The sequence below is a fragment of the Delphinus delphis genome, chromosome 17 (assembly GCF_949987515.2).
Source record: "Delphinus delphis chromosome 17, mDelDel1.2, whole genome shotgun sequence".
Taxonomy (NCBI): domain Eukaryota; kingdom Metazoa; phylum Chordata; class Mammalia; order Artiodactyla; family Delphinidae; genus Delphinus; species Delphinus delphis.
In genome coordinates, this window is record NC_082699.1 from 42,426,824 (window position 1) to 42,447,388 (window position 20,565).

At 45.2% G+C, this 20,565-nt stretch overlaps 1 protein-coding gene across 3 annotated transcripts in view; it reads left to right on the forward strand.

The window, feature by feature from the left end:
• MATN2 (matrilin 2) overlaps positions 1–20,565 on the forward strand; it is a 155,376-nt gene that overhangs the window by 82,623 nt on the left and 52,188 nt on the right. For all 3 annotated transcript variants that reach the window (XM_059994950.1, XM_059994951.1, XM_059994952.1), the window contains one exon: positions 13,788–13,910. In XM_059994950.1, coding sequence (XP_059850933.1) covers positions 13,788–13,910 — 123 coding nt within the window. The remainder of the gene's footprint in view (positions 1–13,787; positions 13,911–20,565) is intronic.

Sequence of the window (20,565 nt, forward strand, 5' to 3'; positions counted from 1 at the left end):
CTCCTGTGAGTTTCAACAAAGTGGTCCAAGTCCTCTGGTCTAGTTGTTAGTCAGAATTTGAACTTTAAAGACTTCGTTTGTGGCTGAGGTTAGCATTTTCTCACTCTGGGTCCTCAGCAACAGGCATATTTATGATAATCTATGTAAACAAAATTGTCCGTTACTGATTTCCTCGGAAAGGACTGGGCGGATTTTCATTCAGTTTGGAAGGTATGTCTGGGCTGGCCTGACTTCAGTATAGCTCACGTGTTATACACGAGGTCCAGTTGGTGGTGGGTAAGGTGGCTGAGTGACACCTCGAAGAGGCAGGCAGCCTTCCTTCTAAGTACGGATCTGCAGTTCAGTGACAGGCCCCAGTGACCGCCAGGTGTCAGAGGCCAGCTGTGTGCAGTGAGGCACCACGGTCAGAGAAAACAAATAGCGGCCTCAAACGCTGGTCCTGGGTAAGCAGTCTCAAGGGCGGTGCTCGGATCTACAGGCACTGGCTCACGATCAGCTGAGCGGTTTCCCATTGAGCGGCAGCTCCACATTGCGAGGGCCGGTGAGAGGTGGGGGGATGGCATCTAATTTCTTCGGTGATGGATAACGGTTTTCATGGGCACCTGCAGGGCAGACCATTGAATCCCTAATATGCATGTGGCACCTCCCAGTGTGTCTGCAAAGCCCTTTAAACTTGCACAGCCTCATTTATCTTTCCACCAACAAACAGTGCCCGGCAAATAGTAGGTGTTCAGTAAACTGAGCTGGATACTTATGAGGCAGAAAATCCACAAGGAAAGGAAGGAAAAGGACTTGACTGACATCAGACCTGGAACCTTCGTTTTCTAACTCTGGATCCTACATGTCCTGTTCCACATTCTGTTGTTTTCAAAGGACCTGTTCTGTTTTGCTTCCCACAAACAGTCAATGATGATTTTTTTGCACATAGAACTTACGCTTTCCAGCACACTGTGACTCTTAGCTGAGGACGGGAAAGGAAAAAGCAACAAAACAAAAGTGCAGGTGGGGCCTGTTCTTTGCAGGTGATGATGAGAATAAAATGGGTTTGTTTGTTTGTTTTTACGCACTGATGGAGATTCAAACGGCCCTCATCAGAAGTCCACAAATGGAATTGGTCTCCTAAGCCTGCGTTGTTTTTTCCCCCTTATTCTGTGGGTCGTGACCGTGATAGGTAGCAGGGTACCACATCCATTAACACTGGCAAAAAAGAAGCCAATGTGGAAACACCCACTTTTTTTTCTTCATTAATTTTTATTATGCAAATAATCTATTTTCATTGAGGAACTTAAAACAGATGAGAAAAGCACTATTAATAGCTTGTTGTATTTTCTGCCAGACCTTTCCCCACATAAGTATCTACTTCTAAACATTTTGTTAATGTTTACCAAAATGAGGTCATACTCTCTATTTTGTTTTACAAATATATTTTTCCCTTACCAGTTGTTAAATGGGGAGAAACTTTGTGTGCTGTTGTGTCAGAAGGAAATCAGTTGGAAGTAAGGCCAGTAGCTGAGCTATAGGATACAGGTTGAGGGGGTCTGGTTAATTAGGGTGAGAGAAGGAACAGGGAGGGCCCAGAGCTTGTGTGAGTGACGGGGAGTTGGCGGGGCCAGGGGCATTAGGGGCCATGGCTGGGGCAGGAGACGAGCCTTGGCCCTCGGGAAACTGGAAGGCAGTGGGGAGCCCAGATCTCTGGGTGTTGCCAAATAATTGCCTAACGGTCCTCTGTAGTAGACAGCCTTTGAGTCTCTAAGGGTTTTGCTGAAACTTCTGGAGTTTGACATTTACTGAAGAGCAACAAGCATGAGAAGAAATGCTGTGGTTGCCGGGGAGCTGGCGTGGGCTGTGTTTATTAGAGATGCGTGTTGCTCTTGCTGCCGCTGTCAGTGTGTAAGAATGTCTGCCTTCCTTAGAGCAGGGGCTCAAGCTGAAGAATGGGAAACTGGGAGAGACTGTGTGTGACCCCGGCCTGATGCATGTTCTTATTCTCATCCTCTTCCACCAAATGCCTGAGCTGTTAGAGGCTGGGAGTCAGATGATTAAGTGGCCCTGGACCTTTGTGGCCAGTTGCTTCGGTTAGGGAGACTGAATAAACTTCCAAAATGTCAGCTGCTGCTCGATGGGGCTGTGCTGAGTGCAAAGCAAATGATAGAGGTAATAGAGGCCACAGGAGGTCAGAGAAGAGGGACAGACTCATCATGTAAGGAAGGGTAGCAATGGGACAGACGTCTAAGGCAAGGGGAGACATGAGGGCAGTGACGGTGTAGAGGTGCGGACTGAGACCGGGCTGGGAGGGCCAGGTAGAGAGCTGGTAGATCAGGAGAGATGGTCCCAGTGAGAAGCCACCAAATTGAAAGCTAAACCGGCAGCCTAACCTGAAGACATCAATCTGAAGGGACTTGTCAAGATGGAGACTCCAGGTATCAGACTTAGAGCAGGAAATTTAGAGGAGAAACAGAGGCTCTTAGGGACCCTGGAAGCATCCCATTAGCCCCTGGTCTGAGTGGCCTGTATGTAGATGGGCAGAGAACGGTATGAATGTGGGGAACCATAATCCCAGTTAATCCAGGAGGGTCCCAGTTTATGTCTGTTGGAGATTGGGAGGAAGATGGCAGAAGAGTAAGACGCGGAGATCACCTTCCTCCCCACAGATACACCAGGTTACGGCTGTTGGCTCACTTCTCAAGAACACTCCCTTTTGCTTTCAAGGGGGCTCCAGTCTGAACGCGAAAGTATAGGATCACCCCAGTTAAGGCCAACCTGACTTCAGCAGGAGAGGAGACTAACTCTGTTGAAGCAGAGAATTCCTGCAGGTGAGAAGTAGGAGATGAAGTTGAAGACATCAGGTGGAACCGGAGTATACAGGGCTTTGAAAACCAGGCTAAAGGGTCTGGACTTTATCTCTGAAAAAGAGACACTAAAGGGTTTTTAAGTGGGACTGATAAAGGCAAAGCCTCATTTTAGGAAACTTAATCTTGTGGTAGAGGGCAGGATGGATTCCAGGGGGAAGATAGGGAGGGCTGCAAAGACCAGTTAGGAGACTATGGTAGCCCTCTGGTGAGGGGTGACAAGAGCCAGATTTGAAGAGCGTAGAAATGAAGAGAGAAGGAAGGGGTGAGGAATGAGAGAAGGTGCGATGAATAAAGAGGGAGAGGAAAAGTCACAGTTGAATCCTGGGTTTGAGCTTCCATGACTCTGAGAGTGATGGCAACAGTGATGAAAAAGTGATGGGATTTTTAGAAAAGATAATGAGTAGTTTTAGACACAGTGGGTTTGAAGCTGAGATGGGACACCTACAAGGACACGTCGAGAGGGAGCAGAGGCAGCGCTAACACTGCAAGGAGAGGGTAGAACCAGTGGTGCAGGCAGGAAGCGGCACGGTCCATTTCCTTCTGAATTTTAATTTCCATTTCCAGTGTTCACTTATGTGTTTGTTTTGGACCTTCAATACAGCGAGACCTGGGCTCAAATCCCAGTTCTGCTACTTGCTAGTCATGTGTCATTTTATTTCTGAGCCTTGGTTTTCTCATCTATAACATAGAGTAAAAATACCTACATCGTAGAGTTTGTGGGATTCAATAAGATAACGAGTAAAGTTCCCAATACACATTAGACGATTGTTGTTATTACTGTTGTTATTATTATAACACATATTATTATCGTCATCATCTCTTGGATGCCATGGAGTGTGGCCTTAGGAGACAGTGAAGCCTGAGCCTTGGGCTACAGCCACATGCGGGAAGCAGGAGGGAGACGTGGGGCAGGAAGAATAGCCATGAAGGAACCGCCTAAGGTGGGGATGGAGGAGTCGGGGAGAGGTGGGCGAGCGAACCAGACGTCATGGAACATGATGGGAAAGAGAATTTCTAGGCCAGGTCAATATTAGTGTCATGCCCCAGCGAGGCCAAATGGAACAGAACTTAGAGAAAAAGCCATTGAGTTGAGTCATTGATTCATCCCAGCAGACATTTCCAGACTCTACCAGGCACTCTGCTAGACCTTAGGGACACAGAAATGACCAGGAGGCCATTGATAACGATCGAGAGGGGTGGGGTAAAAGGACAGATTTCTAGGGGGAGGGGGGAGGGGGTGAGAAAGTAGGGACAGCAAGTCTAACCTCTTCATTTAAAAGAAGTTTGGTAGAAATTCACCATGACCAGCTACTGGTGAATGGACCCCACGGGAGTGCTTTGACTCATCCCAGAATTATGACTGTGACCACATGAAAATTCAATTCTTAGCCAGACTGAGGACCTTTTAGCCAACATTTCCACACTTTTGAGTTAGTGGAACTTTAACTTCAAGTGCTAGAGTCCCATTTCCCTAACTGCTCTTTTAACTCTGGTTAGAACTGGATTTGTTTCAACATTCAGGTGATCGAGTGCATTACTGACTAACAGAAGTCCTCGTTTTGCTTTAGTTGAGTCATGGTGTTTGTAATCCATCGGCTTCCACTAAAGCTGTGTTAATTTCCATCCAAAACTGTACATTTTTTCAAAGACCATTTAGCTCTATCTTTGAGGGTAAATTTTTTGCTGAACTTGCTCTCCTGATGTTTACTGACTGCCTTGCCTTTTGGGGTAGCTTTGGTCCTGTTTGCATCTTATCTGCCCAAGCAGATTGTAAAGCCATGGGGGGAAGACACCAATTCCTATACTTTTCATCTTTCACAGAGTAGACTTGCAAAATGTTTTTCTTGAATCATTGACTGAGACGGAGTGATCACAATCTCAAGTATTCATGTTTCTTTTTTTAAAAAAACTTTTCCACTTCATTGGTTTTTAAATTACAAAATCAACTTTTGCTTATTAAAAAAAAAGTCAGAGTAGAGATGTGTATAAAATCAAAACCTGAAAGACATTACTCCTCAATTTCACTTCCTGGAGGTAATCACAGCTAAAAGCCTGGCTTCTCCTTCCTGCCTGTCTTCAAAGATGTCTTACCGTCTTAATCGGTTTGCAGGACAGAAATTGAGACACAGATGTAGAGAACAAACGTATGGACACCAAGAGGGGAAAGCCGCGGGGTGGTGGTGGTGGTGGTGGTGTGATGAATTGGGCGATTGGGATTGACATGTATACACTGATGTGTATAAAATGGATGACTAATAAGAACCTTCTGTATAAAAATATAAATAAAATAAAATTCAAGAAAGAAAAAGATGTCTTACCATCTTAAGATGCTCTTTGCTTGTCATTACCATCCAGGATTTAGCGCAATGCCTGACACATAGTAATTGCTCAGTAAACGGTTGTGAAACAACTGAGTAGCATTAAGGTATCTCTTTACTCCCAAATTCAACCTTATCTGATTAGGGAGGCAGTGTGATAAAAATATAATCTACAGTTCTTTAATGTTACTAAATCCTAGAACCTGCTTGAAACCTTTTACTTATAATTGCAACAATCCTTTGAGGTAGGTACTATCGTCATCCACATTTTATAGGTCTCTTGACCTCTCTGTTTCAGTGGCTTCATCTGTAAATTGAGGAAAACAATACCTACCTCCAAGGGTTGTTGTGAGGGTGAAATGCGTTAATGTACGGGAAGACTCAATACTCTGTAATGACCTATATGGGAAAAGAATCTGAAAAAGAGTGGATATATGTCTACGTATAACTGATTCACTTTGCCGTACACCTGAAACTAACACAACATTGCAAATCAACTGCAGTCCAATAAAAAATTTTTTAAAAATATATTGGAAGCACTTGGAACAGTGCTATACATGGTCAACTGAGAAAGAGTTGAATCTGAATTTCTATATCCTTTATGGATTTTTGTCTTCTTATGAATGCTTGCATTTAATAATGCATCAAACATACGGTACATTTGAAATATCATATTGAGGTCCATACCCAGAATGATGGTGGTACATAACATGGGGATTTAGCATGCTGTTATTGCTGCCCTCAAAGCTTTCCTCCTATATTCTCCTATATCAGTCACCTTCAGTGAGAAGGGAATGGTTGATATTTAAGTTGGCGACAAGGGATGGGAGGATCAATCTTTGTATTGAAAGGTCAGATTTTCAGCTTACTCCTCATGCTTGAAGCATGATCTCCCCCCAGTACAAGGATTTCTCCCTGTCTTAGTTTGCTAGGGCTGCCATAACAAAATACCGCAGAGCGAGTGTCAATAGAAATCTAGTTCCTCCCAGTTCTGGAGGCTAGAAGTCCAACGTCAGGGTGTCGGCAGGGTTGATTTCTTCTGAGGTTTCTCTCCTTGGCTTGCTGCTTCTGCATGTGGTCTTTGTTCTGTGCCCATGCATGCCTGGTGCCTCTGTGTGTGTCCAAATCTCCACTTCTCATAAGGATACCAGTCAGATTGGATTAGGACGCACCCTAATGGCCTCATTTTAACCTAATCACCCTTTAAAGGTCCTTATCTCCGAACGCAATCACCATCTGACCAACTGGGGATTGGGACTTCAACAAATGAATTTAAGGTGGGAAGACAGAATTTAGCCCAGAACACTTCCTTATCGCTATCAAAATCAATAGGAAGCTTTCTCTGAGTTTTGAACTCCTACATGTAAGACTTCAGTCATGCCCTGGGTAAGAGAGGTTTTGTGAATCTGACTCTGTGAGTGTGTCTTATATATACTCAGCAAGTAAACTGGTTCTACCATTTCTCTAAATGACAAATTTGGTTTTTCTTAGTCTGTCATCAACACACTTCAAAACCCAAACATTCCTCCGTAAAATATCCTGTTTCTTCTAAGGCCATCCTCTTTGCAGACTGATCCCTGCTGGGAGACCTTGGAATCTGACCAGATTGTAAATCAGAGACTGTCAATCTTAGGCTTTATGACCTTGCGCCAAATAGGAGACAGATGAGCGATTTCTCACATGTTAGGCTGAGACTGGCTTCCGACCCTGAGATTTTAGCAGTTTGTGATCTGGAGGGCCGAAGGACTACGACCAAGGAATTCATCTTTCTGGTTGTAGAGAGTAGAATTTTCAGGCAAAATGACCAAGGAAGGATTTCGCTGAAGTAGGAGAGGACTTGGAACAACAGTCCTCTGAGTTACACACATAAGTCACCTCCATACATCCGCCCCCTAAACTTGGCCTCCCTTATTTTTTTTTTAACATTTTTATTGGGGTATAATTGCTTTACAATGGTGTGTTAGTTTCTGCTTTATAACAAAGTGAATCAGTTAAACATATACATATGTTCCCATATCTCTTCCCTCTTGCATCTCCCTCCCTCCCACCCTCCCTATCCCACCCCTCTAGGCGGTCACAAAGCACCGAGCTGATCTCCCTGTGCTATGCGGCTGCTTCCCGCTAGCTAGGCCTCTCTTTTTATAAGTACAATTTGGCAACCAAGGAAGTTATGCAAAGAACCCAAAACATGCAGCGAAGGATGTCAGAGTTGAACGGACTGGAGCTCTCTCACCCTTAGAAAGCTTTTAGGTTCACGTGCCCAGAAGTGGGTTCTTCCGTGTCTCACGATGCCCGTCTCTGCTGTCCCCAGAGGTCTGGCAGTGAGCCAGTGGGTGGCCCTCAAAGCAAAGTGGGGTTTGACACCTTCAGGTTTTACAGGCCAGGGTCTTGGGACCCAGGAATGCTTGAATCCTGCCTTGCCAATCTCCCCTTTTCCCTTCAGTTCCCCAGAGAGCCATGCACACTAGAAACAAAACCAACACGAGAATCAAAGTCCAGGAGAAAACTTCTTATCCTGTGAGATTGGCTAATAGATGAAAATTTTCATTTAAAGAGCAGAATCATGGAAAATGCATCTCCAAACCTACCTTAAGCATTTACACTTTCTTTAAAACACATAAATGTACCTATAATAAAAATTGCTTTTGGGCTTCCCTGGTGGCTCAGTGGTTGACAGTCCGCCTGCTGGTGGAGGGGACGCAAGTTCGTGCCCTGGTCTGGGAGGATCCCACGTGCCGCAGAGCGGCTGGGCCCGTGGGCCATGACCGCTGGGCCTGCGCGTCCGGAGCCTGTGCTCCACAGCGGGAGAGGCCGCAGCGGTGAAGGGCCCACGTACCGCAACAACAACAACAACAAAAAATTGCTTTTGATTACTCTTCCAAAAATTACTAATTTTAAGTTCATTTTTAAAATATGATTTAAAAAGATCTTTCTTGCATAAATCATACCCATAATGTGTTGTCTATGGTTTTCAATTTTGATTTTTTAAAAATTGGAGCAAGAATTTGAAGACTTTGGGCTTCCCTGGTGGCACAGTGGTTAAGAATCCGCCTGCCAGTGCAGGGGGCACGGGTTCGAGCCCTGGTCTGGGAAGATCCCACATGCCGCGAGCAACTAAGCCCGTGCACCACAACTACTGAGCCTGCGCTCTAGAGCCCGCGAGCCACAACTACTGAGCCCATGTGCCACAACTACTGAAGCCCGCGCGCCCTAGAGCCTGTGCTCTGCAATAAGAGAAGCCACCGCAATGAGAAACCCGTGCACCGCTACAAAGAGTAGCCCCGCTCACCTCAACTAGAGAAAGCCCGTGCGCAGCAATGAAGACCCAACACAGCCATAAATAAATTAATTAATTAATTAAAAAAAAGAATTTGAAGATTTCTATAAAACAGTCTAAGGGCAGAATCTGTAAATTTTTATGAAATTTTCCCTAGTCCTTTACGTGTTTCATCTATGCCTGGTTCTAGAGAAATTTTGGTTAGCAGATTGCCTTAATTCTTTCCAAAGCTTTCAACTTGTTTCTTTCTTTTTTTAAAATTCAATTCGTTTTAGTGCTTACTTATATTTAATTGGGTTTTATAGTATTTCAATTAATTACAATAATGTGTACAAATGGCATATAAAAGTTTGGAAACAAAAACAACTTTGATTCATTTTAACAGTCGTTTTTAAATTTTCACATGCATCAGAATCACATGGAGAGCTTGTTAAAACACATATTCTTGGACCCCATACACAGGGTTTCTGATTCAGTAGGTCTGGGGTGGGGCCTGAGAGTTTGCATTCCTAAGAAGTTCTCAAGGGATGATTGTTGCAGTTGGGTCACCACCACACTTAGACAACTGATGCTTTATAAGCGTACAGTCAGTCAACAGGAAAAGTATATAGGTGCTCTGGAGCACAAGTGTTCCTCCAGGGCTGCTTTATAAGCATGAAACCCAGGGACTTCCCTGGTGTTGTAGTGGTTGGGAATCCACCTGCCAATGCAGGGGATGTGGGTTCGATCCCTGGTCCGGGAAGATCCCACATGCCACGGAGCAACTAAGCCCGTGCACCACAACTACTGAGCCTGCACTCTAGAGCCCGCGAGCCACACCTACTGAGCCCGCGTGCCACAACTACTGAAGCCTGCGTGCCTGGAGCCTGTGCTCCATAACAAGAGAAGCCACCGCAATGAGAAGCCCACGCACCGCAACAAAGAGTAACCCCTGCTCGCCGCAACTAGAGAAAGCCTGCGTGCAGCAATGAAGACCCAATGCAGCCAAAAAGAAAGAAAGAAAGAAAGAATAAGCATGCAGCCCAGCCAACAAGAGAAGTGCACAGGTATTCGAAAGCACAGGGGTTCCAGTAACCTTGAGCATTTAGCGTGTTCTGGGCATCAGGTCCCATATTTTCAGAGGGCGTGAAAAGCAGTGATTGATCGAAGTTGGTTGAGTGGAGGTCAATTAAAAGAGCTGCTTCTGTGCAACTTTATTCACACCTCATCCAATATCGGATACTGTGCTCTAGAGCATTCTGGGAAAAAAGGCGAGACTGGAGTATGTGGCTTAGACTTTAGGTCTAAGCAAAGTTTCTAGTCTCTCCCCAGTCTAATATGGGGCCAGTGTCTCTCTGAGGGCTGGGCACAGAGATTATACCCCATGGTGTGTAAGAGGAAGTTCGAGAGAGAGGCAGAGTCTGAGTTTCAGCCTTTTAGGTACAGTGACCTGCCCACTCATCATCGTGGTGCTGTCAGGGGCGTGGAACGTTTGTGTCAGGTAGATTAGCAGCTCTTCCGTTTGGAAGGGATACTAACGAGTGGGTGGCCTGAGGTGGACGCAGCTGACTGACAGCAGACACCCATATCAGGGGTTGGGAGATTTGCAAGATGGCAGCTCAGGCCCAGCACAAGGAGGTTGCAGATGGGGAGTGTCTCCTGCTAATACAGGTTAGTGTGGGCTACAGCAAGGCCCACTCCTGTGACGTGTGGCCTGGGGCACGTGCCAGGGCTTGGTATCCTTTATCTGTGCCCTCAGTGTCTCCAGTTATTTGTTTAATGATACAGTAATTCTTTTTTTTTTTAATATTTATTTATTTGGCTGCGCTGGGTCTGAGTTGCACCATGTGGGATCTTTTAGTTGCGGCATGTGGGTTCTTAGTTGCAGCAGGTGGGATCTAGCTCCCCAGCCAGGGATCGAACCCAGGCCACCTGCACTGGGAGCGTGGACTCTTAACCACTGGACCACCAAGGAAGTCCTGATACATTGGTTCTTGAAAGATGAGACATTAACTTTTAGAAGGATCTGGTGCTAGCTCAAAATTTATATTTTGATTCAACTCCAGGAACTGGCTAATGTCCATGATATTCAGATCCTAAGACTGTATGAATGCACTGTTCCCACCAGAATTGCTTGCATATTAAAATCACAAATATGAGGTGCTGTTAGAACTCTTTAGGGAGTGAAGTTACAAAAAATCAATAACTTAACAGAAACTTAATGAAGCCTGGAAGCTAAAGAATAAACAACACATGTCATTACCCTTTAAAAATCTTTAGCTTTTCCCCTTGCATCTTTTGATTACTGTGTTAAGTATGTAATATCTTCTCAATGCGTGGTTTTGCTCTTTTAAATTGTGCATGTGTATTGATTTGCAGGTTCCATTTCCTTGTTATTATTTACAGAGTTTTGCTATTCAGATATCCTAAATCATTATATAGAGGGAAACATTTTTTAAGGAAAAGAAAATATCATCCTTAATCCTACTACCTTGCCTACACAGCAAGCATTTTTATTTCTAATTTTCAGGTTCTGCCTTAGAGCCATATTTTACCTGGATATAATCACTGTAAATATACAACTTTCAGATCTTCTTCTTTCACCAAATCGTAATTGTCTTCCTATTTATAGTTATGTTAGAATTATAATGTTAATAACTACCTACTGCCCCAAATGGAACTCCTGAGCGTTCCCTGCAAAACCTGCACCTTCCCCATCCCTGAGTCCGCCTTAATCCCTCCCTTTTTCCCTCACCTCACCTCTAATCCGACAGGAATCTTACTGACCCCACTTTCAACCTGGTGTGTTATTGACAGTTCTCTAGGGCTGCCACAGCAAAGAATCACAAACCAGGTGACTGAAAACAACAGAAATGTATTGCCTCCTAGCTCTGGGGGCTGGAAGTCTGACATCAAAGTGCTGGCAGGACCATGCCCCCTCTGGACCTTGTAGGGGAGAACCCTTCCTTGCTTCTGACGGTGGGTGTTGGTCCCCGGCCCTCCTCAGCTTACAGCTGCATCACTCCCATCTGTCTTCACGTGGCATTCTTCTCTTCCTATAAGGACACCAGTCATATTGGATTAGGCCCCAGACTAATGACTTCATCGTACCTTGATTGTATTTGCAAAGACCCTATTTCCAAATAAGTTCACATTCACAGGCATCTTTTTAAGGGGACACACCTCAACCCAGAGGACCACCCCTCTCTCTCCGCCCCACCTCCTTCCTGCATTGTTCTGGTTTACCTCCCCCAGCCCCTCCAGTTCCTCACTGATTATTGTACTAGCCTCCTAGCTGGTCTTCTACTGTCACATTTGCCTCCTATGGTCTATTCTTGATTCCTTTGTTCAGAACCCTCCAGAGACTCTCTCATCACTCCGAGTAAAAGCCAAAGTCCTGGCAGTGGCCCTACGGTCCCTCCTGATCTGCACTTGTTCTCACCTCTCACCCCTCTCTGCTCCAGCCACTCTGGCCTCTTTGCTGATTCTCCAGCTCACCAGGCATATTCCCACCTCTGGGCCTTTGCACCTGCTGTTGTTCCCTTTGCCCGAGACGCTCCCTCCCAGATATCCACAAGGCCCATACCTCATTCAAGACTCTGCCCAACTGCCACCTTCCTGACCACTGCTATTACATCATACCCTCACTCTCACCCACCCTGCCACAGTCTCTGTTCCTTTGTGCCATTTTATTTTTCTCCAGAACACTCTCCACCTTCTAAGAGACTGTGTTCTTTACTTGTTTGTTTTCTTTCTTATCTACCACCACCATCCAAATGGAAGCTTCTCTAGGACTGGGGTTTTTGTCTGTTTTGTTATTTGTTCCATCCTTAGCACCTAAAATAGGGCCGGGCCCAGAGTAGGTGCTCGGTGAATATTCATAGGATTAATGAGAAGTAGGCCAGCACATTTTCTCGTAACTTACTAAACCATTTATCCTTATTAAATGTTCATCTTATTTTCCTAATTTTTTGGTCACTGTAAATAATGCTGCTATAAATAGCTTATTCTGTATAGTTAATTTCCTCCTTTTTTTCAATTATTTCTTGGGGCCACATTTCCAGAGTGAACATTGTCAAATGTCCTTCCAGAAGAATTTTTATCAGTTCATAATGCCACCCACTATTAATGATCGGACTCTGTTTCCATGCTCCCTTGCCACCATTGGATTTTTTTAAAATTAATTAATTAATTAATTTATTTTTGGCTGCGTTGGGTCTTCATTGCTGCACGCGGGATTTCTCTAGTTGCAGCGAGTGGGGGCTACTCTTCGTTTCGGTGCGTGGGCTTCTCATTGTGGTTGCTTCTCTTGTTGTGGAGCACAGGCTCTAGGTGCACGGGCTTCAGTAGTTGTGGCACACGGGCTCAGTAGTTGTGGCTTGTGGGCTTTAAAGTGCAGGCTCAATATTTGTGGCACACGGGCTTAGTTGCTTTGCAACATGTGTGATCTTCCCGGACCAGGGTTCGGACCCGTGTGCCCTGCATTGGCAGGCAGATTCTTTTTTTTTTTAACATCTTTATTGGAGTATAATTGCTTTACATTGTTGTGTTAGTTTCTGCTGTATAACAAAGTGAATCAACTATACGTATACATATATCCCCATATTCCCTCCCTCTTGTGTCTCCCGCCCACCCTCCCTATCCCACCCCTCTAGGTGGTCACAAAGCACTGAGCTGATCTCCCTGTGCTATGCGGCTGCTTCCCACTAGCTGTCTGTTTTACATTTGGTAGTGTATATATGTCCATGCCACTCTCTCACTTCATCCCAGCTTCCCCTTCTCCCTCCCCGTGTCCTCAAGTCCATTCTCTACACCTGCGCCTTTATTCCTGTCCTGCCCCTAGGTTCTTCAGAACCTTTTTTTTTTTTTTTAGATTCCATATATATGTGTTAGCATACGGTATTTGTTTTCCTCTTTCTGACATACTTCACTCTGTATGACAGACTCTGGGTCCATCCACCTTGCTACAAATAACTCAATTTCGTTTCTTTTAATGGCTGAGTAATATTCCATTGTATATATGAGCCACATCCTCTTTATCCATTCATCTGTCGATGGACACTTAGGTTGCTTCCATGTCCTGGCTATTGTAAATAGTTCTGGCAGGCGGATTCTTAACCACTGAGCCACCAGGGAAGTCCTGTAAGTTCTTTAGTATCTTCTGATATGAATTGTCTGATCCAGACTCCTGATTTTTTTTTTTCAGAAGGGAGGTTTTAGATTCATATTTATTTATCCATCCTTTTCTGGGGGCAAAAATATTAATCCTTACTTACATTTGTTATAAGTATGTTTCCATTCGACAATGCCCTTTACCTCTGTTTGTGTTTCTACTGAAACACTGTGTTTTCATCTTTACAGCTGTGGACTACTGTGCCTCAGAAAACCACGGATGTGAACATGAGTGTGTAAACACCGACAGCTCCTACTTTTGCCGGTGCCCTAAAGGATTTGCTCTTAACCCGGATAAGAAGACATGCACAAGTAAGTTACACACATACACACACATTTTTTGATGCTACTGTGGCTGTGGAAATCTTCCAAGCACAGGATTATGTGCTGGGGTTAGGGGGCCTTTTACCTTCTGCCCTATTCCTCCTTTGTCAGGCCTTTCTTAACTTGTCCCAAGACCGTAGCCCACTCTATCTCAGTGTCACCCTTCACAGCATCTGACAACAGTATGTATCTTTGATCAGAGACCACATGTCGGAGTGTTCCTCCAGCATCTACAGAGCGTGCTGACGATCAGACCATCTTACTTCATGCTGGCTCAGCCTGCCTGTGCCCACCAGTGTTAACAGGGCTTAAGAAATACTTTCACTGAAGCTTTGTGGCTTGTGGGCTGCAGCTCTGACTCCACACAAGTAAAGGGAAATCTCTGAGCCAAAAGGCTCAGAGACTGTGGTTGCCCCTGGGTGGGGGAGGAGTTGGTGGAGGGCATTTTGCAAAGAACTGCTCAGTGTTTGTTTGAGCTATTTAGTTCTATTTTAACTATACGCATCCACATCAGAATTAATTTGAGCTCCCCAAATCTGACTGTAACAATTTATAAACTGACGGTGGTTGTTCGTTTTGTAAAAGGATTCCCAAAACATTCTTTTAAATGTAAAGATATGTCAGAGCACTTAAGGGATTGTGTGTGGATAATTATCACCCTATAGAAAGGTTCACTTGAGAAAGTTTGTTTTTAAAGTATTGGGGCCCAGCACGTTTAAAAAGTGACATTTAATAGCAATTTAGAATAAAGTCACCTCTGAAACGTCCGTCAGTGAGAAAACAGGATTTCAATTCATAAAAAGTTCATGTACCCACAACCTTTCTAACTACGTCTATTATGTAAAGCAGGATATGCCTGCATAGTTTTTAAAAAGCGTCCCCCCCAAAACTCCTGAAACATCAACTTGCTTTTCAGTCCCTCCCTGCATATCAACAGTTTATAAGCACCAGAGCTAGAGGCAGGGGTCTAGGATAAAACTGTAAGGGGCACAGGAAGTCAAAACATACATTTCTGGACCCCAAGCCACATGCCAATAGCAGTGACCAAGGCCAAGTCCTTCCTGGAGGAGATATCTCGGCTGAGTCGAAGGCAGAGCCATCCTTCACCAGGTAAAGAAGAGTGAGATGTAGGTGGCCAGGAGGAGGAAAGATGTGCAACATATCAGCCAGGCAGACCCATCTCTACAACTGGCCTACGGTTGCTTATTGACCGAATAAGAGAAAGAGTGAATGGACTGTTCTGTTCCTAGTCTCCCTTCCTTTCTGAATATTCTGAGCTGTGAGCCAGCGGCCTGGGCTGGGGTAGCGTTCGGGGAGTTGTGGCTGCTGGGCTGATGAGTCAGTTCTGTCCATCAAAGGGGAGGCCACATGCCGCCAAGGGCAGTTCAAATCCCAGTTCATCTGCATTTTTGCTGGATGATCCTTTTTTTGTGGTTCGCGGGCCTCGCACTGTTGTGGCCTCTCCCGTGGCGGAGCACAGGCTCCGGATGCGCAGACTCAGAGGCCATGGCTCACGGGCCCAGCCGCTCCGCGGCATGTGGGATCTTCCCGGACCAGGGCAGGAACCCGCGTCCCCTGCATCGGCAGGCGGACTCTCAACCACTGCGCCACCAGGGAAGCCCTTGCTGGCTGATCTTGGGCAAGTTATGCCTCAGTTGCCTCAGCTGTAATGGGGGAGATAATACCACCTACTCCATGGTGTTGTCTTGAAGGCTCAATGAGAGAATTCATCTAAACCGTTTAGCACGTGGCCTGGTGCCAAGCAAATTCTTGAAGGGATGACACTGGCTTCAAAAAGACTTTAAGTTGGGATCTACTGAGAATATACCACGTGCCTGGGGTAAGTTTAATAGCGCCTAAAAAATTCAAACTTCAAGACTTCTGCTGGAGACTGCTTGGGAACACAAGCCACACAGAGCAGCTCAGCCACCTGCAAGGTGTTATATGACCAAAGGCTCCCAGGGTGACACAGACAAGACTCATGGTAGGAGTTAAGGGAAGGAGGAGGCCAGCGGGACGAGAAGAGGTGGGGATGCGGCTGCCGCCCTGGGACGAGGCCTGGAGGGACACATGTATCCTCTCCAGTCTCCTTCCTGCCTCTGTAGCACTCCTTCCCTGGCTGGGAAGGTCACCTGACCTCACGGCCAGCCCCTGTTCCCAGAGCCTCACCATCAACATGTCACCTATCCCGAATCTCACGGGATGTGGAGAATGACAAGCCCCAGGACAGTACAAACAGGGAGACCCTAGAAGTAGATGGTGCTGTGCAGGGCACCTGGGAGAGGAGTTCCAACTGAAAGTCAGGGGAGGGACTGGTCCAGCTGTGAGGTCTCACCGGCTAGGCACGGAGCCTGGCAGTTCAGCTGTCTCTGGGCCCTGTTGGAGTCAAGACCCAGAAGTGGGCCCCCCCACCAATGTGTGGGCAGAGAAGAGTGCTGGGCAATCAGCCTCCGGGAGATGAGCCCCCTAGAAGGGTCCCCTTCCTGCTATGCTTGGGGGCACGGCAGGGAGCCAGACCTGGGGAGGGGACTGGCAAGAGAATAGAACCACCTCCCCCCCCCCGGAGGACTTGGAAGGCTGTGAGAGTAGGGAATAAGGCAGTTCAGCTGTAAGAACCAAGACACTTGGGAATGCTCCAGATCTCTGACAAAAACAGGAACACAAACTGAGAAATAGCGACCAGTTAAGAGGACAGAAACACAGGGTGGAGGTGAAAGCTCAGAATCAAGGCAGGGATCCTGTTTTTAATTAATGAGGTATCACATCAGCTTCCCGCCAAGTCAGAGCCTGGCTGCTGCTGTGATGGTGAGAGATTTAAAACAGGTTTTTCCCGTTCCTCATCAACTTGCAGAAAATGAAGTAAAAGAAACTCAGTTCCTTAAATTTGAGTCTCTATTTTATTTTTATAAATTTATTTATTTCTTTATGCTTCCTTGGGTCTTCACTGCTGCGCGCAGGCTTTCTTTAGTTGCCGTGAGTGGGGGCTACTCTTCGTTGCGGTGCACGGGCTTCTCATTGCGGTGGCTTTGCTTGTTGCAGAGCACGGGCTCTAGGCACGCGGGCTCAGTAGTTGTGGCTCACGGGCTCTAGAGCACAGGCTCAGTAGTTGTGGCGCACGGGCTTCGTTGCTCCGTGGCATGTGGGATCTTCCCATACCAGGGCTTGAACCCGTGTCCCCTCCATTAGCAGGTGGATTCTTAACCACTGCACCACCAGGGAAGCCCCTGAATCTCTATTTTTAACCAAAAGTATATTTGAAAGCGAATCCAACTAGTAAGTGTGCAATTATTGTCTAAAAAATATAGACTTGTGAATGTAATATACCAGCATGATTAATTTATGATTAAGCCGAAATGTACATAATAGAGCTTTATGTTCCTGAACAAATCATACAATTAAAATATGTAAGTGGTGTTCAGTTCTTTACCCTAAAGCATCCCATACAAATCCATCTGAATATTTTCTAGAGGGGAGAAGGGTAGAAATATGCAGGTACCATCAATTTGCAAAATATTGGCAAGACTTTTTTTTTTTACTGTGGTAAACTATGCATAATATAAAATTTTCCATTGTAACCATTGTTAAGTGTGCAGTTCAGTGGCATTAAGTACATTCATGCTGTTGTACAACTGTCACCACTGTCCAGCTGCAGAGCTTTTTCATCTCCCTAAACTGAAACTCTGTACCCATTAAATGATAATTCCCCCCTCCCCTTTCTTCCCCACCACCCCTGGCAACCACCATTCTACTTTCTGTCTCTATGAATTTGGCTACTCTAGGTACCTCATGCAAGTGGGATCATACAATATTTGTCCCTCTGTGATTGGCTTATTTCACTTAGCATAATGTCCTAAGGTTTCATCCATGATGTAGCATGTGTCACAATTTCCTTCCTCTTTAAGGCTGAATAATACTCCATGTATGTATACACCACATTTTGTTTCTTCATCCTCTTGTGTTGCTTCCACCTGTTGGTTATTATGAATAATGCTGCTATGAGCATGGGTGTACACGTATCTGTTCAAGTCCCTGCTTTCAGCTCTTGGGCATATACTTAGAAGTGGAATTGCTGAATATTATGGGGACAAGGTTTTCAGAGGTCCATAGAAACCGTTACTCCTGAACTGGCACGAGAACATTCTCAGATGCTCAGGGTCTTTTCAGGAGACAGGGATTTGTGTCTTTGGTATCAAGGAGACTGTGGGTTTCATGTCTAATGCTTAATCATCTAACACCTGTAATGTTGAGTAAGGGCAGTTGTTGACGTCGTATTTTGCATCTTCCTGTTTATTACTTACTGGCTTTGAGATCATTATTTTTCAGGCTCCATTGATAACTTGGTTGACATTTCTATCCTTATTTTTCAAATAGGAGTGCTTTCACAAAGTACCAAATGAATATTAATACTTGCATTAAAAATGAAACACAGAGTCCGCCTGGAGGGGTGGGGTAGGGAGGGTGGGAGGGAGGGAGACGCAAGAGGGATGAGATATGGGAACATATGTATAACTGATTCACTTTGTTATAAAGCACAAACTAACACACCATTGTAAAGCAATTATACTCCAATAAAGATGTAAAAAAAAATGAAACACAGACATAGGAAATAATTTTTTACTGCATCAGCAATAGACGAACTAGAATGTATCAGTCTCTGGGTTTCCTGGCCAGCTTGTTGTTAACCTGCTGAGCCCCAGTATCTTCTTACAGGCTGCAATATGCCACTTGCTTTCGTAAGACCTGTGTGCATGAATCAAAGACTCTCAGTTGGTAAAAATAGAGTCGCCAAATGACCCAGCAATCCCACTCCTGGGCATATATCCAAACAAAACTATAATTTAAAAAGTTACCCCTGGGCTTCCCTGGTGGCGCAGTGGTTGAGAGCCCGCCTGTCGATGCAGGGGACACGGGTTCGTGCCCCGGTCCGGGAAGATCCCACATGCCGCGGAGCGGCTGGGCCCGTGAGCCATGGCCGCTGAGCCTGCGCGTCCGGAGCCTGTGCTCCACAACGGGAGAGGCCACAACAGTGAGAGGCCCGCATACCACAAAAAAAAAAAAAAAAAAGTTACCCCTATGTTCATAGCAGCACTGTTCACAATAGGCAAGACACGGAATCAACCTAAATGTCCACTGACAGATGAATGGATAAAGAAGATGTGGTACATTTATACAATGGAGTATTACTTAGCCATAAAAAATAATGAAATAATGTCATTTGCAGTTACATGGAAGGACCTAGAGATTATCATACTAAGTGAAGTAAGTCAGAAAGAGAAAGACAAATGCCATATGGTATCACTTATATGTGGAATCTAAAATACGACACAAATGAATTTACCTACGAAATGGAAACAGACTCACAGACATAGAGAACAGACTTATGGTTGCCAAGGGGGAGGGAGGGTTGGGGAAGGGTGGATTGACAGTTTGGGATTAGCAGATGCAAAGTATTATATATAGAATGGATAAACAACAAGGACCTACTGTATAGCACAGGGAACTATATTCAATATCCTGTGATAAATGATAATGGAAAAGAAAATAAATGTGTTTTCTTTAAAAAGAAGACTCTCAGTTGAAAGAGACCTCAAGTTCAACCTACTTCTAGCCCAACCACCCATCCTACAATATCCTCACTGTGTCATCATCCAGCCTCCACTTGAATACCCCTACTGACAGGACACTTACTACACCCCCTGCAGTGCATTTCACTTTGTACAGCTCTGACTCTTAGAAAGTGATTCCTTACACTGACCTGATCACTACTTCCTTGCACTTTGAGACCAACAGGACAAATTAAGCTTCTCACATTTTCCTGTTCACTGAGTCATATCCGAATAATTTTATTTCATTTAGTAGACTAGCCAGGCATGGAAAATGTGGAAGCAACTATCTAGACTCTAACAGACATTCCATCGATTTGCTAAAGAGATCCCCACGCCCCATAGACCGGATGGAGAAATGTGTGCTGGATGAAAGAGTCATTGGTTGAGTTCATAACTGGCCGAATGTCTGAGCTGAGATCCTCCTGGAGGGAAGTGTTTAAACAGCCTGGCCAGAAGCATCAAGGAGGGTTCACGAGCTGTCTTCTGTTCTTAGTGACTCCTTGTTGGTTCTTAGTGGGCAGTGTTTACACATCTAAACTTTCACAAAACACTCCATTGAGAGTAATACCAGTAACCATTTATTTATTCAACAAATACCTGTCGATCGCCTACTATGTGCCAGATACATTTGTAGATACTGGGAATGCAGTGGTAAATAAAACAGACCAAGAACCTCTTGTACTTACGGAGCGTACATTCTATTGGAGCAGGGTAACAGAGGATTACAAGTCTCAACAAGAAAGTGACATTTGGTCAAAAACTTGAAGCAGGTGAGGGAAGGAGGAAACTTTTGAAGCAGAGGAAACAGCACTGGTGCAAAGGCCCTGAGGCAGAAACTGTGATGCCTGGCAGTGTTGAGGGACAGCAAGAAAGTCCATATGACTAGATTAGAGTGAGAGATGGTGAGGCAGGTGTTATGGTCCATAGTGCATACAGCTTGCCCTCTCCACAGTCATACATTCGCTTCCTATCTCCCCAAATTCCAGCGATCCCTAGGAGCTCATGGTCACTCCCCTATGCTGAGCTCCCAAACAGGC